This window comes from Hippocampus zosterae, chromosome 6, assembly GCF_025434085.1.
Source record: "Hippocampus zosterae strain Florida chromosome 6, ASM2543408v3, whole genome shotgun sequence".
Taxonomy (NCBI): domain Eukaryota; kingdom Metazoa; phylum Chordata; class Actinopteri; order Syngnathiformes; family Syngnathidae; genus Hippocampus; species Hippocampus zosterae.
This window is the reverse complement of record NC_067456.1, coordinates 4,135,621-4,149,562: the sequence shown is the minus strand read 5'-3', so window position 1 is coordinate 4,149,562 and position 13,942 is coordinate 4,135,621. Positions and strand designations below refer to the sequence as shown.

At 45.7% G+C, this 13,942-nt stretch overlaps 1 protein-coding gene across 23 annotated transcripts in view; it reads right to left on the bottom strand.

Annotated features, from left to right (window-relative positions):
• Positions 1-13,942, bottom strand: part of trpm3 (transient receptor potential cation channel, subfamily M, member 3) — a 115,389-nt gene that overhangs the window by 79,356 nt on the left and 22,091 nt on the right. For 6 of the 23 annotated variants that reach the window (XM_052067350.1, XM_052067355.1, XM_052067362.1 and 3 more), the window contains exon 1: positions 7,085-7,367. The exons of 15 other annotated variants lie outside the window; for them this stretch is intronic. In XM_052067350.1, the coding sequence (XP_051923310.1) occupies positions 7,085-7,174 (90 nt within the window). In that variant the 5' untranslated portion in view covers positions 7,175-7,367. Of the gene's footprint in view, positions 1-7,084; positions 7,369-13,942 lie in introns of those variants that run through there. 2 more of the 23 variants (XM_052067353.1, XM_052067364.1) reach the window with 2 other exon arrangements.

The following is a 13,942-nucleotide window of genomic DNA, read 5'->3' as shown; positions in this document are numbered from 1 at the left end:
ATCCCAACCCAAAACCAGAAAGTAAATCGGGTGCGTGTGTCACGTTATGATACCACATGGAAGTGTCAATGACATTTCCTGTTTGGATTTTTGCAGCAACTTCCTGTGATGGTGTTGCAGCCAGATGATGTTTTACCACCGTCCTATTTTCTTGATGTTGATGATTTTGGCGGCGATGCTTTTGTTTGTACCGTAAAAAATCCCACAGCACGGTTGTTAGCGGCTTGCGCATTTAGCTCACAGTTTGGAGGTTCTGGCTTTTGAATCTTGGCTCTTTTTTTCCATAAATGTGTAAAAAAAAAGTGTGACAAGTCTTGCGAACGTCTTTACAATCGTTGGCATTATTTATTGAACGCTGGGGGGAAAAAAAACGTTTGCAATCAGTGTGCTACCATCTTCAAAATTAGTGGGAGCTTCCACATATGTTACGCAATGGAGGACGTTTTTATGTCGCCCGTTTATTTTTAGCATGAGTCAGATCTATTTATTTTTTAGCAGCAGCGTGCCTCATGTATTTTGCATAAGGCAGTGTTATATATGCTTTAGGGTTGTGTGGGAGGGAGAAACAAAGAGGAGGAAGAACAAAGGGACCCAAGTGTGGCTTACAAAAAGCAGCGAATCAAGGAGGACTCAGCGACATGATGTCATTTGTCCAAAACTGGACTTTCTGTCAAACAATGGCGACGGAGGCACCGCATTTCCATCTTCATGGCTTTTCAGGAAATACATTGCGCTTCTTTTTTTTTAATCCCCTTGCATTAAAATTAACCACATGGGATGGCGGGTGTGCTGTTTTTTGCTCTCGACAGAATGATGACAACGGCAGATATTTCTCAGCACTCCCCATCAATACCTCAAAATGGGCCAGCGGTGGTACAACAACCAACAACATATGTCATATCATATCATATCATATCATATCATATCATATCATATCATATCATTCATTCATCCTTTTCATTCATTCATCTTCCGTACCGCTTGATCCTCACTAGGGTCGCGGGGGGTGCTGGAGCCCATCCCAGCCGTCTCCGGGCAGTAGGCAGGGGACACCCTGAATCGGTTGCTAGCCAATCGCAGGGCACACAGAGACGAACAACCATCCACGCTCACACTCACACTTAGGGACAATTTTGAGTGTTCAACCAGCCTGCCATGCATATTTTTGGAATGTGGGAAGAAACCGGAGCACCCGGAGAAAACCCACGCAGGCCCGGGGAGAACATGCAAACTCCACACAGGGGAGGCCGGAGCTGGAATCGAACCCGGTACCTCTGCACTGTGAAGCCCACGTGCTAACCACTGGACTACCGGGCAGCCCCATATCATATCATATCATATCATATCATATCATAACGACGGGGAGACGTGACCGAGTTAAAAAAAAAGAGCTTTTAGGTGCCAAATAAGGATGAAATGATTTGTCTGTTTTCCTTGAGCTGTCAAATTTGACTTGTGTTCACTTGATCCTCTCAAATGTGAAGAAAGCAAAAAAAAAACTGTCTTAAAATTGTAAACGTGTCAGCCGTCAATGCCGCCTACACTGAGAAGTGAGGCGCTTTCAAATCTCATCAGCGATGAGATTTCAACTGTCTTTGATCAAAACGTCAACGTCCGTCACATGCAATGAAGGAAATAAATGGAGGGGGGCAAACAAGGAGCGGGTATCAAGGCTGTTTGAGCAAAGCAGCATGTTACACGAGCTCGGCGCAGACAACAACAAAAAAGAGGTTGCAACCCTGTTTCTAATGAGGGGGAAAAAAATACAATTCTGTAAATCTGGCAGGCATTAAAAAGCAAAAGTGACGCAATCTTTGCAAACCCGATTTTCGTAGACAGGTGCTCTTGCGCTCGGTGCCAAAATTGGCGTATCTTTATTATGATGCTGGGGCAAGTCTAGGTTACTGTGTTTGTGAATTTGGCAATGGATATTGCTCCTCATTGGCCATTCCGGCAGATCGAGGGCGTTCTCTATTACACGTCCGCGGCGCACCTGACAATTTGGTGCCGGAAAAAAGACTTGACTTAAGAGCGGGTGAAAACAGGTCTAAGTTGTTGCGCAGGTGGTGTAAAATAATTTTGATGGATTTGATCGAGATTCTGCACTCCGCTGATAAGTGTGGTGGATGCCATCGTATTTCATTCATAAAATGTAGGCCATTAATGTGCGTTTTCGATTGGGTGGGAATCAGGTCGGATGTGCTCACTCCCACAACGACGCAAGCGCCTATTTTTCCCTGCACCTGTCAACGAAAAATGCCCAAAGCAAGAAAACCCATGTGCAACGGTAGACTGAATTTTCTGCCACACTTGAACACACAAATGATATGGGGGTTAGGGGGCATGCCTCTTTTTATATTTTTCGTAAATATTAGCATTCCAACACATGCTACAGACACCTACAGGACTGAGTTGTAACAGCAACAACCAAGACAGTACAGTGCGATCAGTCAAGTCGTAGCCCTCAAGCTGCTCATTATTGTGCGAGCGCTTCAGTCATTAGCTTTGACTTTCTGTCGCAAGTGATTTACTCACAGTGTGAGTTGGAATTTAAACTTCTCCCAAAACCAGCTTAAGGAGGCCGCTGCACCACCCGACCACGGGTCAATGGGAACCTGTTGTGGTGCATTTAATTACCGGTACTCGCTTTAAGCAAAAAATAATAATTAAAACAAGTGTTAACACAAGAAAAAGTAATTTGATTATCTTTTTTTTTCCCTTTGGACCTCCCTCACTGACTGACAAAGTGTCAAACAATCAAACGTGTTTGGACAGCTTTCGGTGCGGCATGATAAGCAGTCCCATTACCGTGACAACGGCAAAGCTCCGGAACAGAAATGATTCCATTTTAAAATGCCACGAAGAATGTCGACTGCACGATATCTACCACAACGGACACAATTAAATTTTGTTCAAAGAAAAGGCAAAAAATGATGGCCAGTACTTGCCACGAAACCACAAGCATGTTTTGCTTGTTTCTTGGCTAGCACGCGTTTGAATTGCAAAGAGAATAGACAAGGAGAACGAAGGAATAAACTATTGTTAGCTAACGCTAACATGCAAATGACGGCAAACACAGTCAAGCCTTGGATTTTGTTTGGAGAGCAAAGAATGTAAACAATGAGGATGCGCCCCTGAGTAAATAAAATGATCACTATCTCAGCCCACCTGGTTGGCCTTAACAGCCCACGCATGGAAACACACACACACACACACACACACGCACGAACACATTTCCACTTTAAATCCTTAGCATCCACAGAGACTGCTGATATTTAAAATACAAAAGGATGACAATTTTTTTAATTGACTCCCTATTGATTTGTGGCTTTTGTAAAACGGCCAATGTCGTCGAGGTGCGCCAAAATTCCGAATATCGGCCTAAACAATAATTGGTCAATCACTGTTAAATACCCCGTGAAGACTTTATTTTGACACTTCATTACAATTAATTTAATAATCCCCCTTTACAAGTCACGCAAGTTTCACGATGCCAACCTCGTCGACCAACATTGTGTTTGACCTTGAGAAGTTTCAATCAAACCAATTCCCATGAGAAGACAGTCACCAAGATTGACAGGTCAGCCTTTTATCACGCGTGACGTGTGCCATCAAATCAGTGCGAGTAGAATATGTTAATCGTGAAAAAAGGCTGTGGTGCTTTTAGTAGCACTTTGTCACTCAAACTTGCGTTTTCTGCAACATGAAGTGTATCAGCGGGACTGCAATCAAAAGGCACATTTTTACTGGCTAAGGAGGACAGAAAACACATCTGACAGATGACACATTTGCCGCCTTCAAACTCGCGTGCGCATCAACTAGAGGGCAGCGCTGGGCAGGTAATATCTCGACACGGGGAGGAAAGTGCTTGCCATGCAAAAATCTGCGTGACGGGCCTGTTGCATTCATTTCACACTGACACAATTGCGTCTGCCTCTGAGCATTTGAATATAATGCCGCGGTCACGCCGCTGAGAAGCTACGCTATCTATTTTTATACATTTAATAACTGCATTGAGTTGAGAGTCGATATGCCTCAACATCACATTTTTAAACCAATTAATTACATATGAGTGCTCCCCGATACCAAGCAACCGATACTTAATATGTCTTGTAATTGCAGTTCACATAATATATGGATAAATAGACAGATTTGTTAGTTTTATTCATTCATTCATTCATCTTCCGTTCTGCTTGATCCTCACTAGGGTCGCGGGGGGTGCTGGAGCCCATCCCAGCTGTCTCCGGGCAGTAGGCGGGGGACACCCTGAATCGGTTGCCAGCCAATCGCAGGGCACACAGAGACGAACAACCATCCACGCTCACACTCACACCTAGGGACAATTTAGAGTGTTCAATCAGCCTGCCACGCATGTTTTTGGAATGTGGGAGGAAACCGGAGCACCCAGAGAAAACCCACGCAGGCCCGGGGAGAACATGCAAACTCCACACAGGGAGGACGGAGCTGGAATCGAACCCGGTACCTCTGCACTGTGAAGCCGACGTGCTAACCACTGGACTACCGGGCCGCCTAGTTTTATTCAGAATTATATTATTATCTTCAAAGAAAATGGAGGATAAGGTTGTATTCATGAAGCACGTTATGCATAAACTCTCGAATGGCACAGAAAGCGCAGAGCGATCAAGGGAACCAATGTTATAATGAGCCGTTGACGGTTTTACCGGTCTCGTGCACATATTCAAACTTGCATGTCTTAAATCTTTGGGGTTATATATTAATATGCAACAGGCAGGCTCAACAAGGGAGTTCCCAGGGTTGCTGGACGGAGAGGTGCCGGCTGGCTTTTCATTTCATTTCATTTCATTCTCCCCGAAAGTTAAGTGGGTGACAACGCTCGAGAAAGCCCAAAAAGGACAGCAGAAAGCAAGGCAGGGAAGCCCCGTCTTCCCAATAAATTACAAATTCTGCTATAGTCTGCATTTCACAGTTGTAGAGTTTTGTGATTGCTTTGGCATTTCTCACAGCGCCTTACGCAAACTGGCTGCAAACTCCCATTCATCATCTCGTATAATATTGTACACCTCATTTCACATTAATTTCGGCACGCGCTCTGAGCAAGCACACACACACACACACTCAAGATAGCACAGTGTTAAATCCTTTGGCTGTTTTTTAAAGGGTACTGGACATTGGGTTGGAATATTAGGGGTGAGAATACAATTTTTAGCTCTGAAATTGAAATCATTAACAGTTAAAGTCACTGCAGCAAAAGTGTGACAGGATATCGTAATTTATTCAAAGTAGAAATGAAGAACAAGAAATCTTGGACAACCACAACGTGTGCGACTGGATATGGAATTTTGTTTGGTATGGCACACAAAAGCCCAACATGATCTCTTCAAAAAATGCTAACATTAGCCAAAACACACAACCCTGTCATTGTTTTTGCCCAACTTTTCAGCAAGCTCACATAGTTTCCGGTTTGTATGTACATAGTAGGACCGGGGGTGGGAAAAAGTCCACCAGTTCGACCAAGTCAATCACAAAAAATGGTCGACACAATTTTTTTTTGCCCCGAGGAATTGCCGACACCATTTCCAGTCCATTGTACTTAACTCAAAACCACTCTAAGCCCTTTTGCAGTTTATGAGCACAATCTCTTGGTGATATATTGACACTGCAGTCGATGAGAATTTCCATGTTCGGGGCACGTTTCGTTACGTGTCGCCACAGTGATTACATGTAGTTTTTGAAATAGATTTCCTTCCTGATGAATCCCACTCATTTGTATCCGGGTTTGTTTCCGGGTAACACGGGCGCTGGTTTGAAATTAGCATCTGGCTAACCATTAGCATGTTCGAGTTGATGACAGGGATTTGAGCCATGATCTCCTGTGATTAGTCGATTATTCGAAGGAAGGGCTGTGATTGTCATTTTCAAATTGGAGGAGCTTGACCAATGTTTTTTTTCTATAAGGGTTAAGTGCAATCATAAATCTGACGATTTTTTTTTTCGATAAAATGGGGACGTTTCAAAGGCAGCTCATGATGACATTGACTTAGATAATCCTCGGCTGCTCTGCATGCTATCGAATAAGTGTCATGAAAATGCCAAAGAAAAAACAAACAAACCAAGAAGCCCGAGACAATCCTTTGATGCTCAGGACTGAGCTCCAACAACGTATGCCCAGGTCTCACATGATCTCAAGACACAAAAGCAGTTTTTTATGCAACTTTGTTGAAATATTTCATACTTAAGACAACCTCAGGTGCGTTCGACTTCAGCGGTTTGGGAACACACCAAAACACCTGGTGTGAATTTGAGGGATCACAACAACTTGTACATATTGAGGAATGCTCACACACACATACTCACGTTCAAATCAAGTGTCACAGTGAAATCCTTTTAAGCAGGCTATACATATGCAATGAAATGGGACACCAGCTGTGTGCTTTTCGATCAGAGCGAAGGACTTCCTCCAAGAGCCTCGTGGAGGGCAAAGTGGCTCGTAAAATAAAGGTATGAAAATTAGCTATACACGTGCCTGTCAACGGACTGTCACATGATTCACATGGAGAACTGACACACCGGCCCTGAGTTGAGAAAGATAAGATGTGCTAGGATGACAACTATAGCTTCGTTTTTTCGGGGGGGGGGGGGGCATACTAGTGTCAAGGTGCGCTGTTGTTCCGTCAATTTAAAAACTTGCCAACTTTGGTTTCACACCGCACATTTAACAAATCGTGAACCTCCCCAGTGCACCCGTCAGCGTTCATTTAACATCTTCGCCTCATCCGTCTGCACAAATCTCTTCTCGCGCGCCTCTCTCTGTTCAAATCAAGCTTCTACTTCCAACGCAACCGTGAGCGAACCCAATTCCACATTCACACTTTTCCCCTTTGTGTATCTTGCATCGTTCAGATCTGGAATCTTTGGAAAAAAAAATCTCCCCACTCTCCATCTTTGTCCTCCTCTACAACGCCACTTCTGCCACACTCGAGTATTACTGAAAATGTCAATTCCTGAGCGCATTCAGAGACATCCAAAGACTTGACACAGTGCCCCCAGAGGCAGTCAAACATTGACAACCTCCTTTTATGATATCCGATGCAGCTTTTTTTACCTTGAGCAGGCGCACAGATGGCAGGAAGGCTGCGTGGCACAGTTTCCGGATAGTCCAGTTGATTGGCCGCGGCGCGTCCAGTTGGTTCATGGCGCCCACTCTTCTCGGTGCCTGGAACCTTCCCCCGGCACCAGGATCAAGGTGGGGCAGAAATGGGAGAAGATCTCCAGCTCCAAGCACCGCAAAGCGCACAAGTCCCAGGGCATGACCCTCCAGGCGCAATCATCAACCACTCCTGCCAGCGGCACCACTTTTCAAGCCTTTACTTCCCAGAGGAGATGAAGCTCTCCTTGTCCAACACGACCCCCCCACCCACCCCACCCCCTCCTCAGGCCCACACAGATCCACAGAGTCGGGGGCAAGGTTGGAAAACCGTGAGCATTACTTTCCGCTTCCACCCGCGGCCACGCAAGACAAGAAACAAGACCGCGCGGTATTTCCCCCAAGTGGAGCAGAGCCGAGGAACAAGAGATAAGAGCGTGCAGAGCGAGGGGGATGCAGGTAGAGAGAAAAAGCGAGAGTGGGTGGGGGGGGGGGGGGGGGGTAAGGGGGGCGTGAGAAAGAGAGAGGCAAGCAGCGCAGTGGCGAATAGCGCAGAAGGGAGAGCGAGACGGAGCGCAAAAACGGAGCAGCGTGACGGGCGACGGGTTACATTTTCAAGCTGCTTTTCCAACCGCTGCCTCCCAAGATGAGATGGAAAGACCGAGCGAGCTGAAGGAGGTGACAGAACATTTGCTAATCGAGCTAAAATGAACTCACAATTAAGGTTGGGGGCGGGGGGGCATGTAAGAAAGGTTGTGTTGGAAAAAAAAAAGTGATGAGACAGAAGAAAAGAGCACGATGAATTGGAAGGGAGTGCGGCAACCGATGTTGGTCAAGAGGGAACTGGAGGGTGGGGGGGGGGGGGGGTACCAGTGGCAGCTCGCTGCCTTATAAAGAGAATTCTGGTGGGGCATGAAAATGGAAGGAGATGGAGAAAAAAATATATATAATAATAATAATTTTAAAAAAGAATCTAGTGTCCACAAGGAGTGTGACCCACTGACTGACGTGCAAGATATCAAAAAGCCAATGTCAATTTTCTGTCTCGGAATCCTCGCCGACTTCCCCCGTGATGCGCTAATCAGGCTATCCACGGCAGGTTGAACCGGCGTACCTCCTTCGATGTCACGTCATACAATGGTTGGCAGTTTCGACACATACGACTAGTTAGTGGACCGCAAGCGTCTTCTTTCAGTCGAGAAAAGGTCACGTGACAAGGCTACAAGGGCAGCGCAATGGAAGGGATAAAACAACAGAAAGCTACATTTACTTAATGATGCACTCCGGAATGTTTTGGAGCCAGATGAAATAGTATCGAGCAAAAAATGCGCACATGCCTCATGACGGTGATGCCCCTTTGAAGTGAAATGGTAAGCAGAGCTGCAGTGCGTTTCATTGGGTGCACAGATTAGTGTTATCTTTTGATACACTGTAACTAGTTGACGGCGGCCCGGTAGTCCAGTGGTTAGCATGTCGGCTTCACAGTGCAGAGGTACCGGGTTCGATTCCAGCTCCTGCCTCCTTGTGTGGAGTTTGCATGTTCTCCCCGGGCCTGCGTGGGTTTTCTCCGGGTGCTCCGGTTTCCTCCCACATTCCAAAAATATGCATGGCAGGCTGATTGAACACTCTAAATTGTCCCTAGGTGTGAGTGTGAGTGCGAATGGTTGTTCGTTTCTGTGTGCCCTGCGATTGGCTGGCAACCGATTCAGGGTGTCCCCCGCCTACTGCCCGGAGACAGCTGAGATAGGCTCCAGCGCCCCCCGCGACCCTAGTGAGGATCAAGCGGTACGGAAGATGAATGAATGAATGAATGAATAACTAGTTGACTAGCAGCGGGTGACATGGTGGTGATGGTGGCAGCATCTGTTTGGTGATGTGTCCATACATGTGTCACAAATGCACAATGTGGTGTGTGAAGTGCTGCCTGCATGAGTGAAAATGCCTTAACTCAAATTTATGGCCACTCAAATTGTATGTTAGGTATTCATTAGGAAACACGGACAACCCGTAAAAATGAAACAAAAATGGACCTACGTGTGTTTCATCGGACAGCCACGATATGTGAAAGTGGAGTCACCCACTCGCAGAACACGTTCATGTGTGTGTGAGATGATACCGTGAGATCATAACTGTTAAATTCCTGATTTTCTCATTTCTGTAAATGACCTTTAAAAAAAAAAATCTCTCGAGATCGACCACATCTTTGTGTGTCTACCAGGCCTTCAATAAGCAACCAACTATCTGGAACACAATTCCATCCACGGTGCAATCAATAAAGTTGTCTGAGAACGAGCCACCAAGGAAACCATCCACATCAAACAAAGTCCTCTCGGAAGAGAGGATGGGGGGGGGGCTGGCACCCTCAACTATCGTCTGCTTTGAACAATGTTCTTCCATCCCACCCGGAAGGATTTTCTCTTTTAACTCATCCAGTACCAGCCAATTCTGGACCAAGTCTGAAAAGACGTTTAAAAACGTCTTTGGGAGTGAATGAGTTCATGGGAAGGAGCCGTTTGGCCATCAGCAGTTGGAAAGTTTTTTTTTCCCGTATGCTTTTTCCCCTCCCATATCTAATAACGGCTTTCATGCAATAAAATCAAACAAAAAATTCGGTAAATTCCAACACACTATAGCCCAAAGTCCAATTTTACACTTTTTTTTTTTTTAAAGGTGTAGCTGTTCTGTATGAATGGCACAAAAAACCCAAACAACAACAACTGGTGGGACAAAACTAAAATGTTCCACGTTTGGAGCCTGCAAAAAAATGTAAAGCAGAGGCCGGTGTTCACTTCTCCCCCCATGTTGAAAGGGGGGCTAAATGATAAATATCGTCACACAATTGCGATAACCTCATCCTCAAAGATGTGTCTTCACATCCTCAAAGCTTCAACTGAGGTGAGCAAATCAAAGCAAACATTTAAAAAGCAATTCTCTTTGCAATTTCATGGAATATTTGGTTGTTTCAGCTTCTGATTACGACGCGGATAATAAAACACTCACCAAAACAAAGCCTGAGCAGAACATAAATGACCAAAGTGTGACGTGAAAGATGATTTTGCATGCCTGGATTTGTTGGGAAGTGAGATAAAGCCACTGAGGGATCACACGTGTTGATGACTGCGGAGGAGGTCGTGGGGGAGAGGTCACTCTTCTGCATTCATGCTCGTGTAAAATTCATCTTAAAAATTACAAACTTGAAAGAAGAAAGGAAAATGAAACTAAGCCGTCAAACAGCAAACAAGTTTGAGCGGTTGTTATGTCCATCGAAGCACGACGTGTAATGTCCTAACACATCGAGGAACATCCTCCCCTCGTGTATGCCATTGTAATAACTGCATATCAAAACGATCCCAATTTATCTTGAGGCCAGCACCACGTTGTCACAGTGGCTGTGTCACGCTGTTGACGGTCAGGGACTGACATTAAGAATCTTCACCGGACCACCTCCCCGGGGGGCCCTGCAAGACCTCAGAGGGGCTGTCCATCATGTGCATTGCTATTCACTGGGGAGACATTGTGTGTGTGTGTGTGTGTTCAGTATAGCAACCTTTGACTTGCAACCTTTTGTGTATGGATCTTTCGTTTTGTGTGGCCCACACAAGAAGAATGCTGCCTTTCCCCCTATTAGACCGCGTGTGCATGCGTGCGTTCCCCCTCATGTCAACCCTGAGATAGGACTGGAATACATAACTCAACCTGCTTTTCTTCCCTCCTGACGCTAGATGGCAGCCTCTTCATGCAAAAAAATAACCACCTGTGCCTGGGCTCAGAGAAAGCAGAAAAAGTGTGAGATGTGGAAGGAACTGGTCGAATAAGCATCGCTGTCTGATCGTTAAATTCACTGAGAATGTTTGGAAGCAAAATTATTGCGCTGCCTGGGCCTAAACAAAACAATAAAATGAAAAAAAAAACACAAATTGTTTCCTTGACCACAAGGGGGCACTGCACACATACACTGGGCTCCACTTCCAGTTTACATATTTATCAGATTCAGTATTTGACGGGGTGGTGAAGGGGTATAACTAATTCTGACAACATTAATATATATTCAGGCACTTGCAGCCAATGAGACAAGGCAAGATGGGATCACAAGTGATTTATTCCCCTCACGGGGAAATTAACTTGGAAGAGCCACAATTTTTTTTTCTGAATAATTAAAGGGTTTCATTTCTGTGGGCATAAATCAAATACTGGAACAACCATTTTTTTAAACCGCATTGCTTTAAATTATTGCCCTCTTGAACAACAATCAAGAAAGTAATCATTCTTTGCTTTTATGGTTTTACAGAATTTGCATTTCCTTGTTCCATGGCAGTTTTTTCCATGCAGTCATCATGTGAGGCATGCATCGCGTAAATAACACAGTGGACTGTGGAGTGGGAGTGAATCCGTATGGCTGAGGCACAGCGCAGCGCGACGTGCTGACCCTGTGACATCATCTATCTGCCCAGTGACAGGAGTGACAGCAAGGTCCTTTCCCACATGTCAATCAAACAAAACCAAGCTGTTTGTTTCCCGGGGGTGACGGCATGCAGAAAGTGGTTGAAGTTAGAACCTTGGTCGACGCATTCTTATGTCGTCAACCCAGCTTTGTCGAAAACCATGTCCCTGAATCAGTGAAACAGGGTGCCGCACTGCGAAATTACAGCACTGAGCAATGTCTTCCGGGATGCTGACTCACATCTTTTTTTTTTTTTAATGGGAGAAATGGGAGAAAATGTAATCCGTTTGTGATAGCCAATCAGAAAAGCAGGCAATTTAAATTCACATTTTGACATCCTTTATCTCTTTGAATGAGAGCGCGTGTTAACGGTCACATGACATTTTTATTTCGGTTTATTGCGACTCCTCGAGAGACATATCCTGCCTGTTTTAAAGTCTTCCCTACTCCAACACGCCTTATTCAATAGTTCATGCTGGTTTGGGGCCTCTACAGGGCTCGCTGATGAGCTGATCATTTAAATCTGGAGCATTGAAGTTGCTACATTTGGCTGGCAACCAGTTCAGGGTGTCCCCCAACTACTGCACGAAGGCAACTGGGAGAGGCTCCAGCACCCCCCGCGACCCTAGTGAGGATCGAGCGGCTCGGAAAATGGATGGCTGGATGGATGGTGTTGAAATAGAGAGAGAGAGATAGAGAGAGAGAGAGAGAGAGAGATAGAGATAGAGATAGAGATAGAGAGAGAGAGAGAGAGAGAGAGAGAGAAAGAGATCTCAAATGGGTATGATATGGCTCTCGAGGAACCGGAGTTCCCGATGCCTCTTTTAGCACAATGAGCAGGGGACATTTGAGAGCGAGGACAAGGGCTTGATTTCTCATGATTTTGAAGCCTCGTTTTCTGTTTTTGCTCGTGTACGGTATATTTTATAGACTTTCAGATTCAATGTGTTCCGTCTTTACAATCCGGTGGGGGTTGGTTTGCAACAATACGTTTTCGATGTCAAAATTTGGCAGTAATATTTATTTTTGCCATACAAAGACTAACCGCCACGACTCACATTCCCGTTGGTTTTGTACTGTACGGTATGTTATGGTCGTGGTTGAGAGGAATATCACCTCGGTGATTGACCGGATCCATGAAAAAGTCAATTTTCCACACGGCAAGTAACACGGTCAAATTTCTGGAAAAACACGTGACTGAAGGCATGTGCTGACAAAGTTGTCCCTTATGGATGGATGGCGGAATAAGCTCTTATCTAATTTGGCCCGCCTCTGTGTGATGCTTTCTCCCAGGAGGATGCTTGCGATGTGACAGTTCAATACCGCTCTGAATACACACACGCACAGCAGCCCTCTCCTCCCGCTGCCCGGAGGAAGCAGGAAGACCTCTGCTGAGTCGAGTATCGTCCTCCATCTGGATAGAGGCAATGATTATGAGCCTGCATACGGTTTCCACACCATGTCCAACACACGCACGCTTTCTCTCGCAAATATTTGGATCATTTCTGTGCATTTCCTTTTTTTTAAGTTCTTAACAGCACTTCCTGCAAATGTCTCAAGTCAAATTTGAGTGCTGTGTTACGACGGTGTAATCTTTAGCATATGGTAAGAAACAGAATTGGCCCGGTAGTCCAGTGGTTAGCACGTCGGCTTCACAGTGCAGAGGTACCGGGTTCGATTCCAGCTCCGGCCTCCCTGTGTGGAGTTTGCATGTTCTCCCCGGGCCTGTGTGGGTTTTCTCCGGGTGCTCCGGTTTCCTCCCACATTCCAAAAACATGCATGGCAGGCTGATTGGACGCTCTAAATTGTCCCTAGGTGTGAGTGGGAGCGTGGATGGTTGTTCGTCTCTGTGTGCCCTGCGATTGGCTGGCAACTGATTCAGGGTGTCCCCCGCCGAAGACGGCTGGGGTAGGCTCCAGCACCCCCCGCGACCCTAGTGAGGATTAAGCGGTTCAGAAAATGGATGGATAGAAGAAACAGAATTTCTGCAAATGTTTTGTTGAGTGGAAAATATCTGATATGTGGGCAATGACATGCATTCCTCACGCGGTCGGTAAAATTTCAATTTCGATTTATTTAACACTGCCCGGCACAATAACAACAAAGCTCCACGAGCCTCATTGGAGTAGGCACAACCATTTACGGTCACACACACACTTTGTGACAATTTAGAGTTTTCAATGAGCCTGCCACGCATGTTTTTGGAATGTGGGAGGAAACCCGAGTACCCGCAGGGAAAACATGCACACTCCGCACAGGGAGGCCGGAGCTGGAATGAATGGATCCCTGCACTTCTGCACCGTGAGGCCGACGACACGCTCACCACTGGACCACCGGGCCAGCTTTTTAATCATTCATTCATTCATTCATCTTCC